General features: G+C 59.8%; 1 protein-coding gene across 1 annotated transcript; it reads right to left on the reverse strand.

Moving 5' to 3' along the window:
* Positions 1-2,257: 2,257 nt before the first annotated feature.
* On the reverse strand, positions 2,258-26,660 carry GIPR (gastric inhibitory polypeptide receptor). Its single transcript, XM_065571492.1, has 14 exons — positions 26,525-26,660; positions 18,363-18,540; positions 17,722-17,821; positions 16,867-16,974; positions 16,368-16,489; positions 15,908-16,011; positions 15,377-15,533; positions 14,518-14,677; positions 14,011-14,071; positions 12,153-12,222; positions 11,288-11,376; positions 5,655-5,793; positions 5,184-5,225; positions 2,258-3,535 (listed from the first exon to the last, which is right to left on the reverse strand). The coding sequence occupies exons 2-14, from the start codon at positions 18,417-18,419 to the stop codon at positions 3,158-3,160; spliced, it is 1,587 nt and encodes a 528-aa protein (XP_065427564.1). The 5' UTR covers positions 18,420-18,540; positions 26,525-26,660; the 3' UTR covers positions 2,258-3,157.
* Positions 26,661-26,765: the final 105 nt, after the last annotated feature.

The raw sequence follows: 26,765 nt of genomic DNA on the forward strand, positions 1-26,765 counted from the left end.
CCTAGATCCCACCTTCTCCAGACCCAGACCCAGGTCCCCGCCCCGGCCCTGCTGCTGGAGCTAAGGATGGAGCTCCCCGGGGTGCCAGGAGTAGACCTTGTATCCTCCCTCTGTCTGACCAGCCACTGGGTTAAAGCCAGCAGGGCCCATCCTGACCCAGATCAGATGGCCCAGCAGCCCGGGTGTGCAGCCCCTGCCTTGTGGGCGAGCTAGAAGGCAGCCCCACGCCTTGTTGCTGCAGTTGTGCGGCCGTGGCAATGAGGCGCTGTCGCCATGGTTTCATTTTATTCAGTTAAATACAGGGGGGAGACGGTGCAATTTCTAGAGGCTCTTCTACACCCCCGCCCCCATGTCCGAGGCTCTGGAGTACAGCACACTAACAGAGTGGGGGTTGGTCACACGCTTGCCCATTGCTTGTCTGAGCAACGGCAGGAGGTAGGACACCAGGTGAGATAAGCTAATCGTCCTGGTCTGGCAGGAGACAAGGATAAACTGGTGACCGGCCCCAGCACTTTGGTTTGGATCCCCTCTGTGACGTTGCACCCTCTATGATTTTATGAAAATATGCTAATGAGTGTGAATATAATGTAACTGGAATATGCTTCATGCAAAAGGTCTCTCGTTAAGATATCATTACGAAGCTTATTATCTACTGAGTGTGTTCATCCTATTTGTATGAATGTATCATTCTTGTGTCTGAAACTAGAAATATGAAATATAACTCTGAGGGCCTATTGTAATTATGGAAAGTGTGGGCCATTAATGGTGGTTTGGAATCTTGATGGCTCCCATTAACCAGAACAATTCACTGCAGATGGCTCTGTTTACTTGTAAGTCTTCCTGTATAGGTTTGTAATGAAGTCTTACAGTGACATGTGATCATGTGACCTGAACTGGAATCCATCTTTAACCTTAGAGACTAACAAATGTATTTGGGCATAAGCTTTCGTGGGCTAGAACCCACTTCATCAGATGCATGAAGTGGAAAATACAGGAGCAGGTATAAATACATGAAAGGATGGGAGTTGCCTTACCAAGTGTGAGGTCAGTCTAACGAGACAATTCACTTAACAGGATACCAAGGGAGGAAAAATAACTTTTGAAGTGGTAATGAGAGTGGTCCATTTCAGACAGTTGACAAGAAGGTGTGAGTAACAGTAGGGGGAAATTAGTATTGGGGAAAAGAGGTTTAGGTTTTGTAATGACCCAACCACTCCCAGGCTTTATTCAGGCCTAATCTAATGGTGTCCAGTTTGCAAATTAATTCCAGTTCTGCAGTTTCACGTTGGAGTCTGTTTTTGAAGTTTGTTAGTCTCTAAGGTGCCACGAGGACTCCTCACTGTTTTTGCTGATACAGACTAATACAGCTACCACTCTGAAACCTGTCTTTAACCTGGTGCTTTTCCTTTTAGAAGGAGGGGTGGGAACCCAGAGAGGGACAAAGGATTCCCGCCTTATGCAAAAGATATATAAGTGGGTGGAACAGAACAAAGGGGCTGCAATCATGAGAAATCCCCTAGCTACCACCTGAGCTGGAACAAGGGCTGTACCAGGGGAAAGGATTGGGCCCAGACTAGGAAGGTGTCCAGTCTGTGATAGAAGCTTATTGAAACATCTGAGGGTGAGATTTTATCTGTATTCAGTTTTCTTACCGTATTAGGTTTAGACTTGCGTGTTTTATTTTATTTTGCTTGGTAATTCACTTTGTTCTGTCTGTTACTACTTGGAACCACTTAAATCCAACTTTCTGTATTTAATAAAATCACTTTTTACTTAATAATTAACCCAGAGTATGTATTAATACCTGGGGGGGGGGGGGCAAACAGCTGTGCATCTCTCTCTATCAGTGTTATAGCGGGTGGGACAATTTATGAGGTTACCCTGTATAAGCTTTATACAAAACGGATTTATTTGGGGTTTGGACCCCATTGGGAGCTGGGCATCTGAGTGTTGGAAACAGGAACACTTCTTAAGCTGTTTTCAGTTAAGCCTGCAGCGTTTGGGGGATGTGGTTCAGACCTAGGTCTGGGTTTGTAGCAGGGTAGCATGTCTGGCTCAAACAGGCAAGGTTCTGGAGTCCCAAGCGGCCAGGGAAAACAGGTTAGAAGTAGTCTCAGCACATCAGTTGGCAGTCCCAAAGGGCTTTCTGTGATCCAACCCATTACACCCTCCCACTCACCTCTATAAGCCTTGCACTTACCCAGGTAGCACCCCACACTCTGCAGGTTCAAATCCCATCAAATTCAAAGGCAACGCATGCAAGAAAATCAACGCTTTTTTAATGCCACATACAGTTAACCTGTGGAACTCGCTGCCACAGGGTGTCACCGAGGCTAGGAGCCACTGGCCATTCAAAAGAGGTGGACACACATCCAGGGCCCATTTCCCCATCTCTGCACTTGAGGCAAGGATGGCAGGAGGTGGACTTAAGCTCCAATGCACTCTCTAGGCCCTGCCTGGCCCCTATTCTCTGTCAGGGAGACCTCAGGGGGTGATCTAACTGCTGCTCCACGTCCTAAGGGCCCGATACCTACAGCACAGTGGATTCCAGCTCCACCCTCTATCTGCCCCCTATTGGCCTGAGGGGGACGGGGGGCAGAGAATAGCCATTGCACAGTGCTATCTGGCCATGCCCCTGGTCCACCCCCTATGGGCCCTTGTGGGGGCGGGGAATAGCCACAGTGCAGTGCTCTCTGGCCGCGCCCCGAGTCGCCTCTACACAGGAGGTTGAGAGCAGGGCCCTTATGCCAGCTCCACAGTATCCAGGGAGCCCCCTACAAGGGAGGTGGGGGGCTGGATTCCCAGGGGGCTGGGTGTGCCCACCTCAGGCCCGAGGAGACGTGCCTCTGCACTGACCCCAGCTGGACGTCCCCCGAGTCTCAGCAACAGCTGTGGGCCACAGTGGACTCATACGCGCCCACGGCATTTGTCCACGGGCGCTCCAGGGGGGCACCGTGCCCTGCGGAAAGGATACCAGGTAGTGAAGGTATCCAGGTATCCTATGCGCCATGCCCATCCCCAACGCCCCCTTCCCTCCATCCCTACTGGTTCAGTGACGGCCCCCTGCCCAAGACAGGGACAGTCTGAAGGAGTCCAGAACCCGGCTCCTCTCTCCCGGCCCCTGGGCCAGCAGGCGGGAAGGGCCCCGAGTTTGATTTTAGCAACAGCTCTCCGAGATCTTGTTGTCCCCAGGCTCCCTGGCACTGGGGAGCAGTTCCTTGCCCCCCAGCCTGCCCGCCGGCTGCGTCTGGACCGGGATGTAGCAGTAGGATTTGCTGCCCGCGGTACTGGCGTAGGGGCGGCGCTGCTGCTGCTGCAGCTGGGAGCCGCCCGTGGAGTTCTCCGAGCTGCAGTTGGACTCCGCCTCTGCTCCCCTCTTCCCCGGGGGGCTGGGGCGCCGGGGGCAGCCCCCCTCCGAGGCCTTGCCCTGCTGGCAGCGGCAGGACGGCCCGTGGCTGCAGCTGTGGCCGGGTTTCTCCAGCAGGTTCGCGCCCAACTGGCACCTCTGCCACTTCCTCCGGATCTCAGACTGGACCTGAGGCAGGGCAGAGAAAAGGAGGCGGGCGGGGGTCAAGTGATGCCCAGGGGACGGGGTGAGACCCTTGGTTCATGGGGGGCAGGGGAAGCCATAGCAGTGCAAGAGGCTTCACACAAGCCAGCTGGGGGTTAAATGATGGTGTGATATTGGTATCCCATTGTGTCTTGTAAATGGAGAGAGAGAGAGAGAGAGAGAGAGCTGTATGCAAAGAAAGGTGTTCACTATCACTGGACCAGATCCCAGCTGGGGTCAATGGGCCGTAGCACCATTGGAGTCAATGGGGCCAGATCCCAGCTGGGGTCAATGGGCCGTAGCTCCACTGGAGTCAACGGGCCAGATCCCAGCTGGGGTCAATGGGCCGTAGCTCCATTGGAGTCAACGGGCCAGATCCCAGCTGGGGTCAATGGGCCGTAGCACCATTGGAGTCAATGGGCCAGATCCCAGCTGGGGTCAATGGGCCGTCGCTCCATTGGAGTCAACGGGCCAGATCCCAGCTGGTGTCAATGGGCCGTAGCACCATTGGAGTCAATGGGCCAGATCCCAGCTGGGGTCAATGGGCCGTAGCTCCATTGGAGTCAACGGGCCAGATCCCAGCTGGGGTCAATGGGCCGTCGCTCCATTGGAGTCAACGGGCCAGATCCCAGCTGGGGTCAATGGGCCGTAGCACCATTGGAGTCAATGGGCCAGATCCCAGCTGGGGTCAATGGGCCGTAGCGGAGTCAATGGCCAGATCCCAGCTGGGGTCAATGGGCCGTAGCACCATTGGAGTCAATGGGGCCAGATCCCAGCTGGGGTCAATGGGCCGTCGCTCCATTGGAGTCAACGGGCCAGATCCCAGCTGGGGTCAATGGGCCGTAGCTCCATTGGAGTCAACGGGCCAGATCCCAGCTGGGGTCAATGGGCCGTAGCTCCATTGGAGTCAATGGGGCCAGATCCAGCTGGGGTCAATGGGCCGTAGCTCCATTGGAGTCAACGGGACAGATCCCAGCTGGTGTCAATGGGCCGTAGCTCCACTGGAGTAAACGGGCCAGATCCCAGCTGGGGTCAATGGGCCGTAGCTCCATTGGAGTCAACGGGCCAGATCCCAGCTGGGGTCAATGGGCCGTAGCTCCATTGGAGTCAACGGGACAGATCCCAGCTGGGGTCAATGGGCCGTAGCTCCATTGGAGTCAACGGGCCAGATCCCAGCTGGGGTCAATGGGCCATAGCTCCACTGGAGTCAATGGGGCCAGATCCCAGCTGGTGTCAATGGGCCAGATCCCAGCTGGGGTCAATGGGCCGTAGCTCCCTTGAAGTTTACACCAGCAGAGGATCCGGCCTGAATAGATCCACTCCAGCCCTGCAAAGGGGTCATCACTGAGATGTCGCATCAGCTGAGCCTTGGCCATCAGGCCCCTCCACCCCTCCCCAATAAATAATAATGCATTAGCTGCTGTGCAATGCCTTGCCTCTACTCCCCAGCCCGGCTCTGCTGCCGGCGCCCCGTGGCATGCCGGCACCGCGTGATCTCTCACCCACCACTTTCTGGGAAGGGCGCCGGCCCCCACCCTTTCGCCTGGGAGCCAGCACTGCGGCGTGTGAAGGGTTAAGGGGAATCAGAAACTGCTCTGTCAGCTCCTATCGGTGGTGGTGGTGCGGAACCTACCTCCTTGTTGACAAAGCAGTAGAGGATGCTCACCAGAAGACCCTGCAAGACAAGAGCAGATAAAGGCAGGGCTGGGCCCAGTTCCCCTGGGACACACCAGGGTGGAGAGGTGGGGTGAAGCTGCCTTTCGGGAGGCTCCATGCCCAGGCCGGATTCCACGGCTGCTCGGCGTGGAGCTGCCCTCGGCCAGCTCCCTGCTCAGCCGGCGGCACCACACCTGCGCCTCGCAGGCCTCTGGGTGCCAGGGGGCTGACCCTACAGCACCCCACATGGCTTGAGCGGGGGATGCTGGGGAACTCTGTCCAACCCAATAGCAGGCACCTGCAAACAATCCCCAGAGCTGAAGCCCAGATCCTGGGTAGGCCGGTCCCTGTTCCCTCACCCCCATTCCTCCAGGGCTGGGTGGGCCCGGCACCCCCCTGCCCCAGACCCCACCCCCCAGCTCCGGGGTGTCCGGGCTCTGCTCCCTACCTGGAAGGAGCTGAGGAAGAGCTCAAAGAAGAGCTTGACATAGCGCAGCGTCCCCTGGGCCTGCTCCTCCGTCACCAGGGCAAACACCACCTCATGGATGCCCAGCAGCGGGATCAGGGTCAGCGTCGACTTGGCCAGCCTGGGGAGAGAGCAATAGGGAAGCGGGGGGTGAATTGCCCCCCTGCCAAGCCCCACAGTCGTCCCACGGGGCAGGTCAGCTCCGAGCCGGCCGCAGCCCAGAGCCCAGCCAGGCCGCACGGCCCTCCGAGGCAATGCTAAGGGAACCAGCCGCAGGGTGTGGGCCTCCCCCAGCGGGGCTGGGATCCCAGCCTGGCGTCTTCCCAGCCCCCCAGGTGGCAGGGCCAGTTCTCAGACCGCTCAGTGCATCCGGCTGATGCTCCGGGTTTCCACGGTGTCATGGGATAGTCCCTGGCCTCAGCTGGGGCACGGACCAGGCTTTCTGCGTCTTGGCCCTGAGATCGAACTTCCAGCAGCCCAGAGCCCCCTGCTGAGCCCCCACCTGGCTCCCTGCAGCCCAGCGCGCCCCCTGCCGAGCCCCCGCCCCTCTCCCTGCAACCCAGCACCCCCCGCCGAGCCCCCGCCTCGCTCCCTGCAGCCCAGCGCCCCCTGCCGAGCCCCCGCCCCGCTCCCTGCAGCCCAGCGCCCCCCGCCGAGCCCCCGCCCCGCTCCCTGCAGCACAGCGCCCCCCGCCGAGCCCCCACCCGGCTCCCTGCAGCACAGCGCCCCCTGCCGAGCCCCCGCCCCGCTCCCTGCAGCACAGCGCCCCCTGCCGAGCCCCCACCACCTCCCTGCAGCCAGCGCCCACCATCAAGCCCCCACCCTGCTCCCCTGCAGCCCAGCGTCCCCTGCTGAGCCCCCACCCCGCTCCTGCAGCACAGCGCCCCCCGCCGAGCCCCCGCCAGGCTCCCTGCAGCCCAGCGTCCCCTGCCAAGCCCCCACCATCTCCCTGCAGCCCAGCACCCACCATCAAGCCCCCACCCTGCTGTCCTGCAGCCCAGCGTCCCCTGCTGAGCCCGCACCCAGCTCCCTGCAACCCAGAGCCCCCCGCCGAGCCCCCACCCAGCTCCCTGCAGCCCAGCGTCCCCTTCTGAGCCCCCACCCCGCTCCCTGCCGCACAGCGTCCCCCGCCGAGCCTGCACCCGGCTCCCTGCAGCCCAGCGCCCCCTGCCGAGCCCCCACCCAGCTCCCTGCAGCCCAGAGCCCCCTGCTGAGCCCCCGCCCAGCTCCCTGCAGCCCAGCGCCCCCTGCCGAGCCCCCACCCGGCTCCCTGCCACACAGCGCCCCCTGCTGAGCCCCCACCCCGCTCCCTGCCGCCCAGCGCCCCCTGCCGAGCCCGCACCCAGCTCCCTGCCACACAGTGCCCCCTGCCGAGCCCCAACCCCGCTCCTGCAGCCCAGCATCCCCTGCCGAGCCCGCACCCAGCTCCCTGCCACACAGCGCCCCTGCTGAGCCCTCACCTGGCTCCCTGCAGCCCAGCGCCCCCTGCTGAGCCCCCGCCCCTCTCCCTGCAACCCAGCACCCCCTGCCGAGCCCCCACCCCGCTCCCTGCAGCACAGCGCCCCCCCGCCGAGCCCCCGCCCGGCTCCCTGCAGCCCAGCGCCCCCTGCTGAGCCCCCCGCCCCGCTCTCTGCCGCACAGTGCCCCCTGCCGAGCCCCCGCCCGGCTCCCTGCAGCACAGCGCCCCCTGCCGAGTCCCCGCCCCTCTCCCTGCAACCCAGTGCCCCCGCCGAGCCCCCGCCCTGCTCCCTGCAGCCCAGCGCCCCCCATCGAGCCCCCGCCCCGCTCCCTGCAGCCCAGCGCCCCTTGCTGAGCCCCCGCCCCGCTCCCTGCCGCACAGCGCCCCCCAGCACCACACTAGGGCATAAGGTCAGCACTGACTGTGAAGGGCGAGCACCCCGTACTGAGCTCCTGCCCCACGCCCTGGAGCACAGCGCCCCCTAGTGCCCCTCTGGTGCCAGCACTGACTGCCAGGGAAGAGTGCTGTGACACTCTGTACCTCCAAGTAGCACCCTGGAGCCCCCATATTCACCATGGGGAGATGATTATGATGTGTTTTGTGCAACGCCTTGTGAGGTATCATTTTAAAAGTCTTGATTTGTTGAACATGCGTCTCCTGTTGGGTTGTGTGTCCTATCGGATGGGAAGTTATGAAGTTGTGCTATGTGTGTGTTACTGAAATACGGTGTGAGGTTGGGAACGCCCACAGCTGGCCTTTCAGTGACAACAAAGGAGCATCTATCCCTGGCCAGACAGGTGTTAATGGCCCATCACGAAGAATCCACTCTCCCAAAAGGTCCTGAGAAAGGGCATGTTCACCAGTCAGGGCCGGATTAACGCCGGGGCTTTAGGGGCTGCAGCCCAGGGCCTCGGGCTAAGAGTGGCCCCGCAAACATAAATCCATAATTATAGACAATTCAGTGGTCACCAACCCGTCGATCGCGATCGACTGGTCGATCCTGGAGCCTCTGCCAGTCGATTGCGATCTCCAGGCCGCTAAAAGTCCAGCGGCGCAGCGGGGCTCAGGCAGGCTGCCTGCATGCCGTGGCCCCACGCCACTCCCGGAAGCGGCTGGCTGCTGGCAGGTCTCTGTGGCCCCTGGCGGAGGGGGGGAAGCGGCGCCGTGTGCTGCCCCCACCCCCTGCACCGTCCCCACAGCGACCATTGGCCGGTTCCCGACCAATGGGAGCTGCGGGGGTGGCCCTTGTGGGTGCGGGCAGCGCACGGAGACCCGCTGTTAGGGTGACCAGACAGCAAGCGTGAAAAATTGGGACAGGGGGTGGAGGGTAATAGGAGCCTATGTAAGAAAAAGACCCAAAAATCAGGACTGTCCCTATAAAATCGGGACATCTGGTCACCCTGCCGGCTGTCTCCCTCCCCCAAGGGGTGTGCAGAGACATGCCAGCGGCGGCATGGGGCCACAGCATGCAGGCAGCCTGCCTGAGCCCTGCTGCGCCGCCGGCCAGGAGCCTCCTGTGGTAAGCGCCTCCTGGCCAGAGCCTATACCTCACATCCCCTCCTACACCCCAACCCCCTGCCCCAGGTCAGAATCCCCTCCTGTACCAAATCCCTCCCAGAGCCCGCACCCCTCACCCTCTCCTGCATCCCAACACTCTGCCCCAGCCTGGAGCCCCCTCCTGCACCCAAACTCCCTCCCAGAAAGAAACTAATACATCAGCTGTTCTAAGGTAAGAAGTAGGCTATTTTGAATTAACTTAACTATATTCTACATGTTTTAAGACTGAACTGTAACCACAGAATGGCTTTATGTTAATTAAAAGGCAAATTTAGTATAGCGTTAATAGCCTCGATGTCATAATTGTGATCATTTTCTTTTAAATTAGGAAAAAAACTTGTATACAGGGCCCCACAAAATCTAATAGTCCCGCACCCACAGGAGAGATAATCCGGCCCGGATGCCAGTGGTTCTCAACCAGAGGCACGGGTACTCCTGGGGGCACACAGAGCTTTCCAGGGGGTACATCAACTCATCTAGATGTTTGCCTAGTTTTACAACTGGCTACATTAAAAGCGCTAGCCAAGTCAGTACCAACTAAAATTTCATACGGATGATGGACTGGTTTATACCGCTCTATGTCATACACACTGAAATGTAAGTACAATATTTATATTCCAATTGATTTATTTGATAATTGTATGGTAAAACTGAGAAAGTCAGTGATTGGTCAGTATTAGTGCGCTGTGACGCTGCTCTATTTTTAGGTCTGAATTTGTAAGCAAGTACCTTTTCAGTGAGGTGAAACTTGGGGTACGCAAGACCAATCAGACTCCTGAAAGGGGTACAGTTGACTGGAAAGATTGAGAACTACCGAGGTATGCACTGGAGACTGTCTGACCCCCCATGTCCAGCAAGGAGCTTTCTAGCAGATGGAAGAAAGTATAAAAGAGGGACAATGACAGGGGGAGGGATAGCTCAGTGGTTTGAGCATTGGCCTCCTAAACCCAGCGTTGTGAGTTCAATCCTTGAGGGGGGCCATTTGAGGCAAAAATCTGCCTGGGGATTGATCGCTCCTGCGTTGAGCAGGGGGTTGGACTAGATGACCTCCTTAGGTCCCTTCAAACCCTGACATTCTATGATCACTTAGCCTCTTCCCCTGATCTCAACATCTGGAAGACAAAGATTTTGAACTGGGGAGATTGGTCCCAGGCTGGAAGAGAACCCAGTCTTTGTACTGAGGAGCTGTAACATCTGTTAGGGTTGAATCAAGAGACCCTGCTTGATTCAAATCCCACATAGTTTGTTGAATTTAGACTCTGTTTCTCTTTATTTCTTATGTAACCAACATAGGTCTCTCTGCCTGCTACCTATAATCATTTAAAACCTGTCTTTGTGGAGTTAATAAATCTGTTTTCTATTTTACCTAGAACAGTGTGCTCTTGGCTGAAGTACTCGGGGAATCTCAGCTCAGATTACAAAGGCTGGTGCGTGGCCACTTCCCTTTGAGCAAGTGGTGAACTAATTAATGAGTTTGCACGTTCCAAGGCCGTCTTGAGCCGCGTATGCTGGTATATTTCTGGGGTGGCAGGCTGGGGGCTGGGGTGACTGGCTGGTGCCTCTCTCTGTAGGATTCATGAATGGCTCAGGGAGCATTCATGCAGTTTGGCTGGGTGTAGGCTCCACAGGCTGGTGGCTGAGTGATCAGGGCACCTGGAGGGGTTTTGCTGTTTGTCACTGGCATAGCTTTGTGTGAGACAGCGCTGGGTGGAGAGTTAAGGGGGCACAGCGGTCCCACAGTCCCAGGTTGTACCCCGGGGATCATAGGCGCCGACTTCCCCTCTGCCTTGTGGGTGCTCAACCCCCCTGCCCCTAACCCCCCTGGCTCCTGCACCACCCTTGCCCCCCCCCAATTCCATCCCCTTCCCCCAAGTCCCAGCCCCTGCACTGCCTCTTTACCACCTTCTCCCCCAAGTGCGCCGTGTCCCCACTCCTCCCCCTCCCTCCCTCTCTCCCTCCCTCCCGGAAAGTCCTAAGCGCCGCCAAACAACTGTTAGGCTGCGGGCAGGAAGCGCTGGGAGGGGGAGGAGGAGGCAAGGAGGGGGTGGGGGCAGGGGGAGCTTGGCAGCAGGTGGGTGCGGAGCACCCACTAATTTTTCCCCGTGGGTGTTGCAGCCCCTCAGCACCCACGGAGTCGGCGCCTATGCTGGAGATCCCATCACAAATGCCCCCTTCTGAGCTCCCACCCCACCCTGCAGCACAGCGCCCCCTAGTTCCCCACTGGGGCCCTGGGATCAGTACTGACTGCGAGGGGAGAGCGCCCCCTAGGGAGCCCCCACTCCGCCTTGCAGCACAGCGCCCCCTAGTTCCCCACTGGGGCTCTGGGATCAGTACTGACTGCGAGGAGAGAGCGCCCCCTAGGGAGCCCCCACCCCGCCTTGCAGCACAGCGCCCCCTAGTGCCCTACTGGGACATTGAGGCCAGCACTAAGTGTCGGAGAAGAGCGCCCCGAGTGAGCCCCTGCCCTGTTCCCTGGATTTGTCCCACTGGAAGTGGTACCACCACACTTAGTTTGCCAGATCTAAGAGCCAGAGTCAATGCCGCTGCAGGGAGCCGGGGCTCCCGGCTGGGGGCGCCGCGAGGGGTAGCCCCTGCCTACCTGAACTTATAGTCCGTGTAGCGCATCTGGTGAGCCCGGAGTTTGGAGACCAGGATCTTAATGATACGGAGGAATATGACAAAATTAACCTGGGGGAGAGAGAGTAAGTTACCCATGGGGAGGTCAGGGGACACCACTCCCCACTGGTACCCTCTGCCCTGGGGATGGGCTGGGAGACCCTGCAGCAGGGCTGGTGTTTACATAGGGGAGGGAGAGTGGCACTTTATACATGGGGAGGAGAAAGCATCACCCCCCGGTGCCAGCACTCCCACCCTGCTCCCCACAGCACCCCCTGCTGGGTGAGACCAGGACTGGCGTAGCTGGGAGCTCCCCCACAGCCAGCGCCTGCTCCCCACAGCACCCCCTGCTGGGTGAGACCAGGACTGGCGTAGCTGGGAGCTCCCGCACAGCCAGTGCCTGCTCCCCACAGCACCCCCTGCTGGGTGAGACCAGGACTGGCGTAGCCGAGAGCTCCCCCACAGCCAGCGCCTGCTCCCCACAGCACCCTCTGCTGGGCGAGACCAGGACTGTCATAGCCGGGAGCACTCTCACAGCCAGAGCCCTCACCTTGCTCCCCACAGCACCCCCTGCTGGGTGAGACTGGGAATGGAGAAGCCAGAAGTTCCCCCCACAGCCAGCACCCTCCCCACAGCGCCAAGACCAGTACTGGAGTAGCCAGGAGCTTCTCCCACAGCCAGTGCCCGCTCCCCACAGCGCCCCCTGCTGGGGGAGACCAGGACTGGAGTAGCCGGGCGCTTCCCCCACCGCCAGTCCCCGCTCCCCACAGCGCCCCCTGCCGGGGGAGACCAGGACTGGAGTAGCTGCCTCTTGGCTGTCTGAAGAACAGTGGGTGTTTGTAACTCACCAGGATGGCCAGCAGGATGGGGCAGCGGATAATCCACCAATAGGCCATGTTATCATTTCTCTCCCAGCACCTGGAAAACCAACTCACGTCAAACTGGCTGGGAGGGAGGAACCTACATAGCCGGGTGGGGTGGTGACAGGAGTTAGCAACCTCCCAGGTGGCACCAGCCTTCTCTCTCCCGCCATGAGCACAGTTCTGTCTGTGACCCAGATCAGCAGAGGGCTGGCCTTTGCTCCCCACCAGGGCCATCAGATCATCCGGCCTGAGCTCCTGTGAGCACCCGCCACTAAACCCCACCCAGCCGCCCCCACCCCAAGCCCGGCAACCTCCGTTAGATCAAAGTATTACAGCCCCCCGGAGACTAAACACTCATGGGCCACAGGCAGAGAATACCAGGGACCGATGGGCACTGGGGCCCCGCCAATGGCAGGGGATTGATTGGGCGATCCATGCCCCATACTGCAAAGGAAGGGGAAAAAGTCCCCCAAGGCCACAGCCAGTCTGACCTGGGGGCAAATTCCTTCCGCACCCCAAATCCGACCCTGAGCATGGGATCAGGGACCAGCCAGCCAAGCACCGGAGAGAGAATTCTCAGAGTCGCCCTGGCCCACCCTGGGGCTGAAGTTGAAGCCTCAGCAACTTAGCTTTGTGGCATAGGCGCCGACTCCGTGGGTGCTCCGGGGCTAGAGCACCCACGGGGAAAAATTAGTGGGTGCTCTGCACCCACCGGCAGCCAAGCTCCCCTCCTCCCCTGCTCCACCTCCTCCTCCCCTTCTCCTGAGCGCACCGTGTCCCCGCGCCTCCGCCTACCTACGAGCGCTTCCTGCCCGGCCGCTGCCAAACAGCTGTTTGGCAGTGTTAGCATGCTCCGGAAGGGAGGGGGAGGAGCGGGAACATGGCGTGCTCAGGGGAGGAAGCGGCGAAGAGGCAGGTCCGGGGCGGGGATTTGGGGAAGGAGTTGGAATAGAGACAGGGAGGGGGCGGAGTTGGGGCAGGGACTTTGGGGATGGGATTGGAATGGGGGCGGGGAAGGGGTGGGAAGAGGTGGGGCAGGGACTTTGGGGATGGGATTGGAATGGGGGCGGGGAAGGGGTGGGAAGAGGTGGGGCAGGGACTTTGGGGATGGGATTGGAATGGGGGCGGGGAAGGGGTGGGAAGAGGAGGGGCAGGGGCGGGGCCTCATGGAAGGGGTGGAGTGGGGGTAGAAAAACGGTTGTTGTGGCACAGGTGGGCTGTGGAGTTTTTATAGCAGAAAGAAAAAGGTTGAGAACCCCTGGCTGGAGCACATAAGAACCTCGGAGCTGTTACTCGCTCTGGCTAGCAGAATTAGCCCGTTAGCTGATACACCAGAGATGGATGGGTCAAGTCCTACAAGCGACGCTCATGCGTGGGTCTGGGGTCGCAAAGTGCTGTGAATGCAGCGAGCTCACACGCACCCGTTTACATGGGTGTGGAACAGGGATGGGGAAAACGGCGTCCGTCTCGGGCTGGAGCCGCTCGGGACATTTGATTCGACATGGTTTTTTTGGACAAGAAGTGACTTTTTCATCAAAATGGAAAGGTTCGTTTTTAGCCAATTTCCCCCCTCGCGTTTTTGGCAACTGAAGGCTGAGAAATTTTGGCTGAAATCCTAAAATCGTTTATTTTTTAAACCTCAGGATTTGGATTTTCGACGATAACCTGGACGTTTTTGAAGAAAACAAAACGGATTTTTAAATGTTTCCTGGCACCAAACCCCCCGTTTCCCGCCCTGCTCCCTGGAGACCCGCTGACAAGGCCACCCCATGTTCGAGGATTTCCAAGCACTTTCTTTCTGTGCTGGACCCTGAACCGGAGAGATTTCGCTGGCCGGACTTACTGGTTGTTTTCATAGAGGTATCTGATGATCACCCAGGGAATGACAAACAGGATGGGAGCTCCTAGATGGACAGACAGACGCAGCAGTTAGGGTTTTGTTCTCCAGCCCCACCCGTGAGATTCCCCCCTGTGTACAGCATCATACACTCTAGCATTTTCCCTCTCCTCTCCGGTCGGTGCATCTCTGACACTGGTGGGAGTGCTAGTGGTAGTGGAGACAGGTCTCCGGCGCGTTACCCACCGGGATGCCGAGACCTGCTGTGAAACACTGCAGGAGCTGTGGGTGGAGCCCCGCACTGCCCTTTGCGGCAGAGCAGGGCCAGGCTGGGGCAAGCACCTAAAAGGGATTATTTTGGGGGGCTGCTGGATGCAGACATACCCTGGGGCCCTTTCCAGCTCCCAGCCTGCATTGCCTAGGGTCACCAAAGGGGGTCTCTCTATGCCCCAGCGAGCATTGCAGTACCACCATCATGCCCCCTCCCGGCCATGCCTGCACAGCCCCACTCACCCCATCCGACAAGCAAGTAGCCCACAAAGCAGCTCTCCTCCGAGATGGCCATCAGCACAAGTAGGTTGTGCAGGTAGAGCCCTTCCACCAGTAGCCAGTAGTAGTTGGCCCCGACGCAGTACTGGGTCAGGACCTGAGCCAGGCGGCAGCCGGCAGCAGCCTGAGCCCCCAGGGAAGGGGAGGAGAGGAGCAGAGAGAGGTGGGAATGCTGGAGGGTGGCGGATGGAGGAGCCCCATCAAGTCACGGTCAGCCCATCCCCGCTTGGGACAGGGGCGTCCCCTACAGTCGGTCCCCCCATGGCTTGGCCCAGATTCCCATGGGGACGCTCCCAGCCCTTCCCCTGGGGAGGCAACTCCCCCACCCCACGGAGCTTCGAGTCAGGAAGCTTTGCCCGGAATCCAGCCTCAGTTTCCCTATACTGCCTTTCGTCCCATTGCTCTGAGTAATTCCCCTTCCTCTGTGGTGGGGACGCCCTACGGATACGCAGGTGGATCCCTCCCACCCCCGGATTACCTCGCTGATCCCACGCCTAACCCTGCTGCCCATGGCGCCTACTGGGAGTGGGTCAGCCTGGGGCCAGGTCCGGAACTGGTGTAAACAGGCCAGAGCGCCACTGGTGCTGGATCACAGCGGACTCGGCTCCATGAATTTCAGTGCTGGTTTAAGCCAGGTGGGGTCTGGCCCATACTTCCTAGCTGCTGATCTTGGGGGTCCCCGGGCTTTCACCCCTGATGTACGGGGTGCTCCCTGCAGTGCCCCCACTTGGAGGTAGGGATTCCCCCCCCCTGGGGTCAGAAAGGGGCTCTGAATCTGCTCCCCCTGCCCCCTCTGGGAGTGACGCCCAGGGCCGGGCAGTACCTGGTCCCCGAGGAGATGGAAGAGGTCCCCCTCGTGCCGCAGGTCCTTGGAGAAGCGCACACGGAGGAGGGCGTCCCGGGTGAGGATGGAGACGGCCCGCAGCATGAACGAGAGGAAGAGGTTCACGTGGATGTAGTTGCGGGTGCATCTCAGCTTCCTGCAAGGGGGGGGGGGGGACCATCAGTCGGGGGGATGGGAGGGCAGCCGTACTCCAGCATTGAAACTAATCAGCTGTGGTCATCTACACCAACTACCTGCAAGCATCACCGGGCGCTGACCCAGTGCCGGGCCCTTATGCCGGGAGTCACGCTGAGCGGCACGGCATCCCATCGGGCCCAAATCCAGGATCAGGCCCTTAATTACTAAAGGAAACTTGCTTTTTTAAGAGGGAGATGGTACAGATAAAACCCATGGGTCTGAACCCTGCCTTGCGACCTGGGTGCAAATCCCGAGTGACCTCAGTGCATGCCCTCTGCACTGACATCCGGATCTGGACCATTAACTCCATCGTGCCCCCGGGCTCTGCAGTACCTGAAAGCCAGGAGCAGCAGCAGGGCGAGCAGCAGGGAGACCAGCGAGAGGGAGTAGCCCACGGTGTACATCAGCCGGAACTGCTCCAGGAACCGCACCTGCTTCTGCAAAGGGACGCGGCGGAGGGTCAGGTCCGGGCTCCTTGCCCCTTCCTTCGCCCCCTCCCTCCGCCCCACCCCGCCACTCGGAGCATTTACAGGGGAAGGCGCCCCCTGCCAGGACAATCAGGTACTGGCGCGGGCATTGATCTGCAAACAGAGCGGGGACCCGGCGGCTGGATCCTTCCCGGGCAGCGCCGCATCCAGCCAACAGATCCCTCCAGCGCTGGAGAGGGAAGGGCTGCCGGAGCACAGAGGGAGCCGGAGGCTGGGTGGGAGCAGCAGGAGAGAAAGCCACGTAGCTTAGGAGCTGGGAGCCAGGCTGGGAAGCAGCCTGTGGACTGGCCGGCAGGGGCACTGACCTGGAAGGGGTGGTCTGTGCTGAGATCCTCGCACTGCGAGTGGTCCCTCCAGGGCAGCCCCGACTCGTCCGTCACCCACTGGCCAGCCGGGCCGCAGAGCCGCATCACGAACCCGCCACGAACTGCCGGGGAGGAGACCAGAGGGAGCCAAGTGGCAGGCGAGGGGGGGGAAGGGGTCAGCCACAGCCACACCGCCACTGCCCACAGATGTCCCCGCCCTGCCCTTAAAGTGACACACACCCCCTCGCGGCCTCAGTCATGGGGGTGTGGGGACGCGCGGGTTAACATCACCGTACTCTGCGTGGGCCTGAGCTCGGAGCTGACACCCGCAGGCCTGGTCCTCTGCAGAGCAGCCCCAGGCCAAAACTCTGGATTCCAGCAAGATCAGAATCGGGCCCCGTAGCTCAGGGACAGGGAGCGGGTCCCAGCAGGCGGGCCGAAGGGGCAGGCATGGGAAGGGGGTGTGGCTGGAACGAGCCTCGGAGGAAGGGATATTTACCGTGGTGATGCCAGGGCAGGTACCACGGGCAGGGCACCATGGCGGTGGTGTTGGGCAGAGTGTCCCCCCAGCAGGCGTACATATCAAAAGTCCGGTTACACACCAGGCCTGGGAGGGGATGAAGATAAGAGGTTGTTTAAAACACTCGCACGTCACAGAGACCGGCAAACGCCGGTCACACAGGCCTGGGCGGCCGCACGCATCCATGTGCAAATCACATTCACACGTGTGTGACCCATGCACGGCAAGCAGGCCTAAGCGTCCACAGACATGGGCAAGTCACGCGCATGTGTGTAAACCACACACACAAACTCACCTACACAAACGTGCAAATCACGTGCACATGTGCAACTCACACACACAAACTTGCCTCTGCAAACACAGACACGTGCAAATCACACACGGGTGCAAACCACACACACATAAACTCATCTCTGAAAACACAGACACATGCAAATCACACGTACCTGTGCAAACCACACACACACAAACTCACCTCTGTAAATACAGATATGTGCAAATCACACACACGTGTGCAAACCACACACACACACAAACTCGCCTCTGCAAACACACACACACGCATAGAAATGTGCCTGCATAACCACCCCCATCCACATGCCAACCACATGCATGCACATGCAAAAGAGGGCACACACAGACACCATGCTCAGGCATGCACATGGACCACACTAACACACTACCCCATGCAAGAACACACAACATGGGTTCGCAAACATGGCAACATGTGCCGAGAGGAGGGGCTGGGATGCACGAGTGGGTGCCGGGTGCACTCATGAGACCCGCTGGCCCCACCCCAACCCCGGCCCAGAAGGGACAACCCGTTCCCCTCACCTGTGGGATCCGGCTCCTCGGCCATGCTGCGCTCACACTCCTGCTGGTACTGCCTCCAGGCTGCAAACATGTCCTTGGCTGACTTCTCCGAGGAGCTCGCCTGCAACAGGATGGGAGTCAGGGCAAAGGGCTCGGGGTGCAGCCATGTCCCTGTCCCCCTGAATAGACTGCAGCCCCAGGGCTCACATGGAGGAAAATACAACTTCCTGGATACTCCAGTCCCAGCCTCTCCCAGCAGGAGGCGCTGTGGGGAGCAGGGCAGGAGTGTTGGCTGTGGGGGAGTTCCCAGCTACTCCAGTCCCGGCCTCTCCCAGCAGGGGGCGCTGTGGGGAGTGGGACAGGAGCGCTGAGTGTGCAAGGAGCTCCCAGCTACTCCAGTCCCGGCCTCTCCCAGCAGGGGGCGCTGTGGGGAGTGGGACAGGAGCGCTGGGTGTGCAAGGAGCTCCCAGCTACTCCAGTCCCGGCTCTCCCAGCAGGGGGCGCTGTGGGGAGCAGGGCAGGAGCGCTGGCTGCGGTGCAGTTGCTGCAGGGGATGGTTTTGCACCGAGATGGAACAACAGGGGTCTGAGGTGCTGCCTGGGGGGGTCACTGAGCTGAGTGCCAGCCGTGGGGGGGGGGAGCACCCTTGGGTGCAGTCTCACCTCTGCTGTTCCCTGGAGCGACATAAGCAGCAGGAAGAGGGTAAAAGGCTCCCACATGCTTCAGCTGCAGTGCAGACATGAGGCCAGCTAGCGGCGTCCGGCTCAGGGGTCCTGCAGGCGCCGGCGGTTGTCTCGGTCCCTCTCCAGCAGAGCCGGGGTGCACCCGGGGAGAGGCGCCCTGGGGGGAAGCAACCCGGATGGATTGGCAATGGGGCTCCCTGCTGGTCTCAACGGCAGAGCAGAGGCCCAGGGCACCTGCCTCCCTCTCCAACAGATCCCCCATCAGCAAAGCCATGAGCTGGTGCCATGGGGATGGGCACAGATAGATCCCACCCTCAAGCAGGGCTCCGACCCCCTCTGCTTCCCCCCACCCTCCTGAGCAGGACCTGGTTCCCGTGAGAACCCTCAGGCAGCAGCAGCTGGTGGGAAGGGGCTATTTATAGGGCACATTAGACGTGTCGTCCTGCTGCGATCCAGGGCCCCGGCCGAGGGAGCCGGGTTCGGGTGGGTGGGAAGTTCAGCGGGAGCCCGGGATAAATACAGCGCCTGAGACCTGACAGTGCGGGGAAGCCCCTCGGAGGGAGGGAGATCGGGGGGCGGGGAAGTGTCTCCAGTACACAGCCCACAGACAGACCTGGGGGCAGGGGAGCAGGCCGTTTCTACCGGGGACAACCATAAGGGGTTTTCCCCTAGAAGGATCCCAAACTGTCTATAGGGGTTTCGGGGACCATCCCGAAATTAGGGGCTTTGTCTTATATAGGCAACTATACCCCCCCCCCAAAAGTGACCTGATTTTTCACACTTGCTATCTGGTCCCCCTAATAAGGTTCCTGAGATGCAGCCACCTCTGGGGTGGAGCACAGGAGCTGCTCAACTGCTGTCCTGCAGCCCAGCTGAGGACAGGATGCGAAGACTGCAGGAGGCAGGAATTTCATGCCCACCCCGCCCGCTCCTCGCCCTTCTAGGAACAGCAGCGGGGAAGCTCACACCAATTGGGCGGTGTTGATGGGCTGTTGACCCCCAGCGCTACTCCACTGCCCCAACAAGAGACCAGTCTCTCTGCCTCGGAGTGGCTGGCGTTGACATAACCATGGTTACCACAGCACCACGGAGCGGAAAGCCGCTCTGTCCCCCAAGCGGGCACTGTCAGGGGGAAAGGCCCTGCTGAGCCCAGCTCCCTGGGGGGGGGACACAGGCCTAAAGAAAGAGCCGGCCCCAGCCTGGGGTCGCTGTCCCCCACCAACCCTCCCTTTGCCCCATCTGTCGCATGGGCCAGAATCTCCCTCAGCTCCCAGGCCGATGAGCCCATCCCAGTCCTGAATTTGCCAGACCTCAGCTTCCCCATGCAAACCCTTCCCTGGCTTCTTTGCACTCCCTGTTGTTAGCCTGAGGGGGCTGGCCTGGGGGATATCTCCTTCTAGGCCGCTTGTCTTACTTCTTCCCTAGTACTGAGGGATGGGGCCAGTGGTTGGAGCTGGGAGTCAGGACTCCTGGGTTCTGTCCCTGGCTCTGGGGTCCACTGGTTGAAGCGGGAGGGCTGGGAGTCAGGACGCCTGGGTTCTGTCCCTCGCTCTGAGAGGAGAGCGGGGTCCTGCCTTAATTGACTAGCAAACTCCCAAAGGTCTTGTCCTGTAGCAACCCCCACTCTTGGCAAAGGCCTGGAAATAATGCTAGAAAATGAATCCCAGAGGGAATCCAGACAGTGTCAGACCCACAAGCGTGTGAGGGAGGGGGGATTTGAACCCTCAGCCGTCAGCAGCCAAGGCGCAGCCTGAGTGAGGGTTGCTACCTGGCCAGCTTTGCCCAGCCCTTTTTGAAGGTAGCTGTGCTGGGAAATTTGTACGGTGCCCAGTGTCAGCTGGACCAGCTCAGAACCGCCCCAGATATCCTGGGGTTTTGCACCTCACAGGAGGCGTCCCTCGCAGAGCTGACTCCTCCAGCTGTGGGTCAGCAGCAGGCATTATCCTGGCTGGGGGCTGGGAAACCAGGGTATTACACAGGCAGACTCCCCACAGCGGCTTCTGCCCCACGGTTACCGTGTCCCCCCACCACAGGGTGCTCTGACTGGGGTTGACGCCCCCTGCTGGAGAAAAGCAGCTCTCCCAGTGGTTGGGATGTTGCCCTCTGGTGGCGGGGAGCCTGTATAGAGGGTGGACGCTCTAGAGCTGTGGTTTTCAACCTTTTTTCATTTGCGGGCTCCTAAAATATTTCGAACCCCTTTGGAAATCTTAGACACAGGGGCTGCGGACCCCAGGTTGAAAACCACTGCTCTAAAGGGATCAGATGCCCAAGGGGTGGGAAAACCAAAGACCCTCTGTGCCCCACGCATGTGACCACAGTGTCTGGCCCCTGCTAGTCCCCCTGGTGCAGACACTAGGATATACCATTATGGCTGGCAAAGGGAGTGGCACATCCTAGGGTTTGGCTGGGAGAGGCCCTGTCTGAGATCAGGACACATTGGGAGCGTCATGGCTGGCCTTGGACTTTGCTCCCGGGATAGGCTGGTGAGATGCAGCGGGTGGGTGGGACTGCCTGGGACTGGCAGACACAGGGGACCCAGCCCTGCCCAGAATGCCCACGGAGAAAGCACCAAAGGTGGCTGGAGACCCAGCGGTGGCCCTGTTTGGGCTGACAGCGGGGTTTGAACCTGCAACCCCCTGTGCTGAACATCCCTGCTGCAGAACTTAGAAGAGCCAAGCCCCAGAGTTGGCTGCTAGAGCTGACCTAGAAACAGTGCAGCAGCCACACGTGAGGGGCAAAGACCCTCTTCCCCTAGTATGGGCCACGCCAACCCCCCCAGTGTCTCCCCTGTGGAAACCCAGAGTCCGGGCAGCCCTGGGATGCCTGGCCCAAGTGGGGGCTGTTGGGGATGCTGGGTGGGCAGCGGGGAGAATGTAGGGATCGGTCTGTACCCAGAGCAGTGGCTACATGGCTGCTTCTTCTTGGAACCAAGGACCGGGGGGCTCGAGTCTGGTAAGAACCAGCCCCAGACCTGCCCCAAACCCTGGGCCCCTGTGGAGGGTCATTCACCACAAACAGAAGGAGTCGTGACCCATGGAGGCGGGCTGGAGGGCAGGGGGTCCCTGGACAATGGCCCATGACACGAGCACCATGCACACAGCAAAGAAACTCCTGTCTCCTCTTGCCCTGGGGCACTCCGAGAGTGGCATCTCCGCCGGGGATCCCAAAGCACTTTGCAAAGGTTCAGGGCACCCCAGGGAGTCAAATGGGGATTAACTGGCCAGGAATCATAGAGGCTGGGAAAGGAGATGAGTTCTAGCCATCAGAGGAGGGAGGGCCTGGGACAGTCTCCTTATAGCAGCAGCAGGCAAACTCCTAATCTAGCCTGGAGTTGGCTCTTGGTCAGTCTCCAACCTGGACTCTATGACATGGCTCCTCGGAGTCCCAGTGGCTGGATCTCCTGAGGGCCGTCAGCGTCTTGGGGAATTTCATCAGGTCAGGGTCATTATCCCTGTTGTACAGCCGGAGATACCGAGGCACAGAGAGGGCATGTGGTTCGCTGCGGTCCCACGGCCTCTGAGTATCAGCGCTGGGATTAGCCTCTGGACTGTCCAGTCTGCCAGGGAGGTGATCTACCCACAGGCCCCGCTGCCCCATGCTTCAGCAAGGAGTGGCAGAAAGCGCTTGGGTGAAAAGGGATCAACGAGAGTTGGGCAAAGTGTGTCCCTGCCAGCAGAGCAGAAGGCGTCCTGGAGAGCGTGCCCCAGGTCAGAACGCGCCAGCAAAGCCAGCCAGCTGCTGGCCCCATGTCGATGGGCTTTGCTGCAACGTTTAACCTATGTATGGCCCCAGATACTACAGACAGACGGAAGGGTGCGTATGGGGATGGAGAGATTGATAGGTGTATATAAGGATGAATGAAAGATAGATGGATGGATGGATGTGGATGGAGGTGGAGGGACAGATGTGTTTGGGGTGGATGAGTGAATAGATAGATGTGTAAGGAAATAGATGGACGGATGGATGGATGGGTAGATAGATGTGCATGGAGATGGATGGATGTGTTTGTGTAGGGATGGATTCATAGATAGATGTGTAAGGAGTTGGATGGATGGATGGATGGATGGATGGATGGATGGATGGATGGATGGATGGGTATGTATGGGGATGGATGAATAGATAGATATATAAGGGGATGGATGGACAGGTACATAAGGGGATGGGTGGATGGATAGATAGATGTGTATGGTGATGGATGGATGGGTGTGTATGGAGATGGATGGATGGATGGATGGATGGATGGATGGATGGATGGACGGATGGATGGATGGATGGATGGACAGATGTGTATGGGGACACATGAATAAATGGATGGATGTGTACAGGGATGGATGCCTGGATGGATGGATGGATGGATGGATGGATGGATGGATGGATGTGTATGGGGATGGATGCATGGATGGATGGATGGATGGATGTGTATGGAGATGGATGGACAGATAGATGCATAAGGATGTGGATGGACAGGTACATGTGGGGATGGATGGCTGGATGGATGCACAGAGGTGTATGGAGATGGATGGATAAATGGATGGGTGTATATGGAGATGGATGGACAGATAGAAGTATAATGGGATGGATGGATAGGTACATGTGAGGATGGATGGATGGATGTGTGTGGAGATGGATGACTAAATGGATGGGTGTATAAGGAGGTAGATGGAAGTCCTAATGCCCAGTCCTGTGCTTTAACCACTAGACATTACATCCCCTCTTAGGCCCCCACCATTGAGGAGGTGGCAGTGGAGGAAATCAGCCGCAGGAGCAGCACGGAGCCAGCCATGCAAACCGGCTGCTCCATGTTCCCGTCTCTAATCAATCACCCGCCAGCTCCCCGGACACTGCGCAATAATATTTACTCGGCTAAAAGCCACCGGGGAAGCTAAAAAATCAATGTTAACTTCTCGGCGTCTCCCAGCATCCGGCCACTCACGTCAGAGAGAGCCAAGCTGGGAGGGGGGGCAGGGATGGGGGGCTGGGAACCCGGGAGAGAGAGAGACCAATTCCCCCTCACCCTAACCGCCAACTCCTTCTAAAGGATCAGAGCCGTCAATCTCCTAGGGAGGAATCCTGCCCAGTCCCCTCCCCTGGGGGGCATTCGGGCCAGAGTCTACTCCAGCCCTTAGAGCCCCTCTCACACCAAGACCTGGGGGGTGGAAGATTCCTCCCCCTCCCCCCATTCCGTATGTGAAGATCCCCAGCTCCCAGCCAAATCACGCAGCCATGTGTTGGGGGTGAAGGTCTGACAACATGGTCTGGGCGGACGTGGCACTGCACAGGGAGTCAGGACTCCTGGGTTCTACTCCAGGAGGGGAGTGGGGATTAGTAGTCAGAGCAGAGGGGGCTGGGAGCTGGGACTCCTGGGTTCTCTTCTGAGGTCTGGGAGGGGCGTGGGGTCTACTGGTCAGAGCAGGGGGGCTGGGTGCTAGGACTCCTGGGTTCTGTTCCCAGCCCTCCTCTGGTCTCAGTCTCTTTCATACACGGCTCGTTGCTGAACCCTGGCCAGCCCGGCGTTGGCCCCCTGGCATAGCCGCGTTCTGCTGCTACCGTTCTCCTCATTTATAAACTAAATAAAAACATTGTGATTTGATTAAAAAGCCCAGCTGCAATTGGGAATGGGAGCCAAGCGCCGAGCGCTCCCCCGCCCAGTCCTGGGCACCCGTCCCCATTACACTAATGGACAGCAAGGGCCCGGAAGCTGAGCGGGGGCTCGATTCTGCTCTGGGCCCGATGCTGGTGTAAAGCCAGAAGAACTCCACTGACTACAAGGCAAAGGTTCTATTCTCGTCTTTCTTGCGGGGTCTCTCCTGGCATTTGAGTGGGTGCCGGGATCTGGGGGGCCCTGCCCCTCTGGAGGCGTCTGACCCCCCCATGCCTGAGCCGGGATATTCAGGTTTTGGCAGTGAATTCTAATCTGTTCTGGGTCTCGCCCCACGGGCCGCCTTGCCGTGTCTGAGCTCTGTGGGCATCTGCAGGGGGGCAAATGAAGCACGATCCAGCTCTTGACTCTGGGCCTCCTCGCAGTGTAACTCCCGCCCGTCCCCAGCCAGCAAAGCCATCACGGCCCAGCCCGACGCTCCCTCTCCAAACCCAGCTCGGGGCTCCCACGGGGTGGCCGGCACTGGGCAGCAGTGCCTGGTTGACAGTCCCGGAGAAGGCCAGGCTAATGGGGGGCAAGCTTCCCACAACTGTGCCCCCCAGCCCCTGCCCACATGCCTCCCCATGCCACACAGGGCGAGGGCCCAGATGGGGGTGCTGGGTTGGGAGACCCTCCGTCCCCCATTCTTCAACCCTCCCCATCCCCACCCGGCCAGTCTCCCCAACCCCTCAGCCACGGCTCTGGCCCATAAATGGAAGCTCTCTTTTCTGGAAGTGCACCCCTTTAAATTAAACACCAGTGGGGCCCAGCCTAGATCTCATTGTCCTGCAGTAGCGCCGCTTGTGTCAAGGGAGCTATTCTGGACCGAAGCCAGGGGAAGCTGACAGAAGAGTTCATCTCCACCCTGGGGAGAGCCACGATCCAAAACTTGATTAAGCCCCGTGTGAAATGAGATCAGAATCTGAACTGACCTCCCTGTACGCAGAGACGAGAATCCAGGTGGCCCCTGCTGGAAATGGGGATCCGGATCCAAACTGACCATGGACAGAGCCCAGAATCCGGACTGATCCCTGTGTACAGAGAGCAGAGTCCAGATGGTCCCTGCTGGAAATGGAGATCTGGATCCAAAGGGACACGTGGACAAAGACCAGAACCTGGACTGATCTCTGTGTACACAGATCAGATTTCTGATGGTCCCTGCTGGAAATGGGGATCCGGATCCAAACTGACCCATAGACAGAGACCAGAATCTGGATTGATCCCTGTGTACAGAGACCAGGGTCCAGAGAGCCCCATCTGGAAACAGGGATCCAGATCCGAACTGTCCCATACTGAGACCAGAATCCGGATTGCTTCTTGTGTACACAGACCAGAATCCAGATTGATCTCTGCGTACACAGACTAGAATCTGGATTGATCCCTGTGTACAGAGACCAGGGTCCAGAGAGCCCCATCCTGAAACAGGGATCCAGATTCGAACTGTCCCATACAGAGACCAGAATCCGGATTGCTTCTTGTGTACACAGACCAGAATCTGGATTGATCCCTATGTACACAGACCAGATTTCTGATGCTCCTGCTGGAAATGGGGATCCAGATCCAAACTGACCCATACACAGAACCCAGAATCCGGGATGATCCCTGTGGACAGAGACTAGGTTCCAGATGGCCCCTGCTGGAAATGGGGATCCCAATCCGGATGGCCCCCTGTGGACAGAGACCAGGACCTCAGGGAGGGAAGTGTAACCTAGTGTCTCTCAGGTCCCTGGGCTGGATTTAACTGTGCTAAAGAGATGCGGGTGGGAGCGCAGACTGCCCGAGCCCTGCTAACCCCCTAGAGCCCTGCAGAAGCGATCCCGCTGCACGGTCCCCCGAAGTCCCCAGCGCCCCCCGGATCCTCGGCTCCCCCCGAACTCCCCAGCACCCCCCGGATCCTCGGCGCCCCCCAACTCCCCAGCACCCCCCGGATCCTCGGCGCCCCCCGATCCTCGGCGCCCCCCAACTCCGCAGCACCCCCCGGATCCTCGGCGCCCCCGAATCCCCAACACCCCCGGATCCTCGGCGCCCCCGAACTCCCCAGCGTCCCCCGGCTCCTCGGCGCCCCCCCGCACTCCCCAACACTTCCCGGCTCCTCGGCGTCCCCCGGCTCCCCAGCGTCCCCGGAACTCAACAGCGCTCCTCTGATCCTCGGAGCCCCCCGGCTCCTCGGCTCCCCCCGAACTCCCCAGCACCCCCCGGATCCTCGGCGCCCCCCGAACTCCCCAGCACCCCCCGGATCCTCGGCGCCCCCGACTCCCCAACACCCCCGGATCCTCGGCGCCCCCCAACTCCCCAGCACCCCCCGGATCCTCGGCGCCCCCGACTCCCCAACACCCCCGGCTCCTCGGCGCCCCCCGGCTCCCCAGCGTCCCCGGAACTCAACAGCGCTCCTCTGAACCTCGGAGCCCCCCGGCTCCTCGGCGCCCCCCGAACTTCCCAGCGCCCCCCGGATCCCCAGCGCTCCCCGGATCCTCGGCGCCCCCCGGCGCAAGCAGCCCCTTACCTGTGCGCTCCGGCCAAGTGCCGCCTTGCGCCCGCAGCCTCCATCCCGGAGCCCCGCCGCCCCGGGCGCGCAGCGAAGTTTAAAGGGGCGCTCTCCCCCGCCCGGCTGGAGCTGGCAGCGCGTGGGTGACTGGGGAAGGGGCGGGGGTGGATTGATGCAAGAGAGTTGGGGTGTGTGTGTGTGTGGGGGGGGGACGCTGGAGTTCGCCGGGATCCGGCTCTATCCCTCCCCGCGGCAGCTC

This window comes from Chrysemys picta, chromosome 17 (assembly GCF_011386835.1).
Source record: "Chrysemys picta bellii isolate R12L10 chromosome 17, ASM1138683v2, whole genome shotgun sequence".
Classification (NCBI taxonomy): Eukaryota; Metazoa; Chordata; order Testudines; family Emydidae; genus Chrysemys; species Chrysemys picta.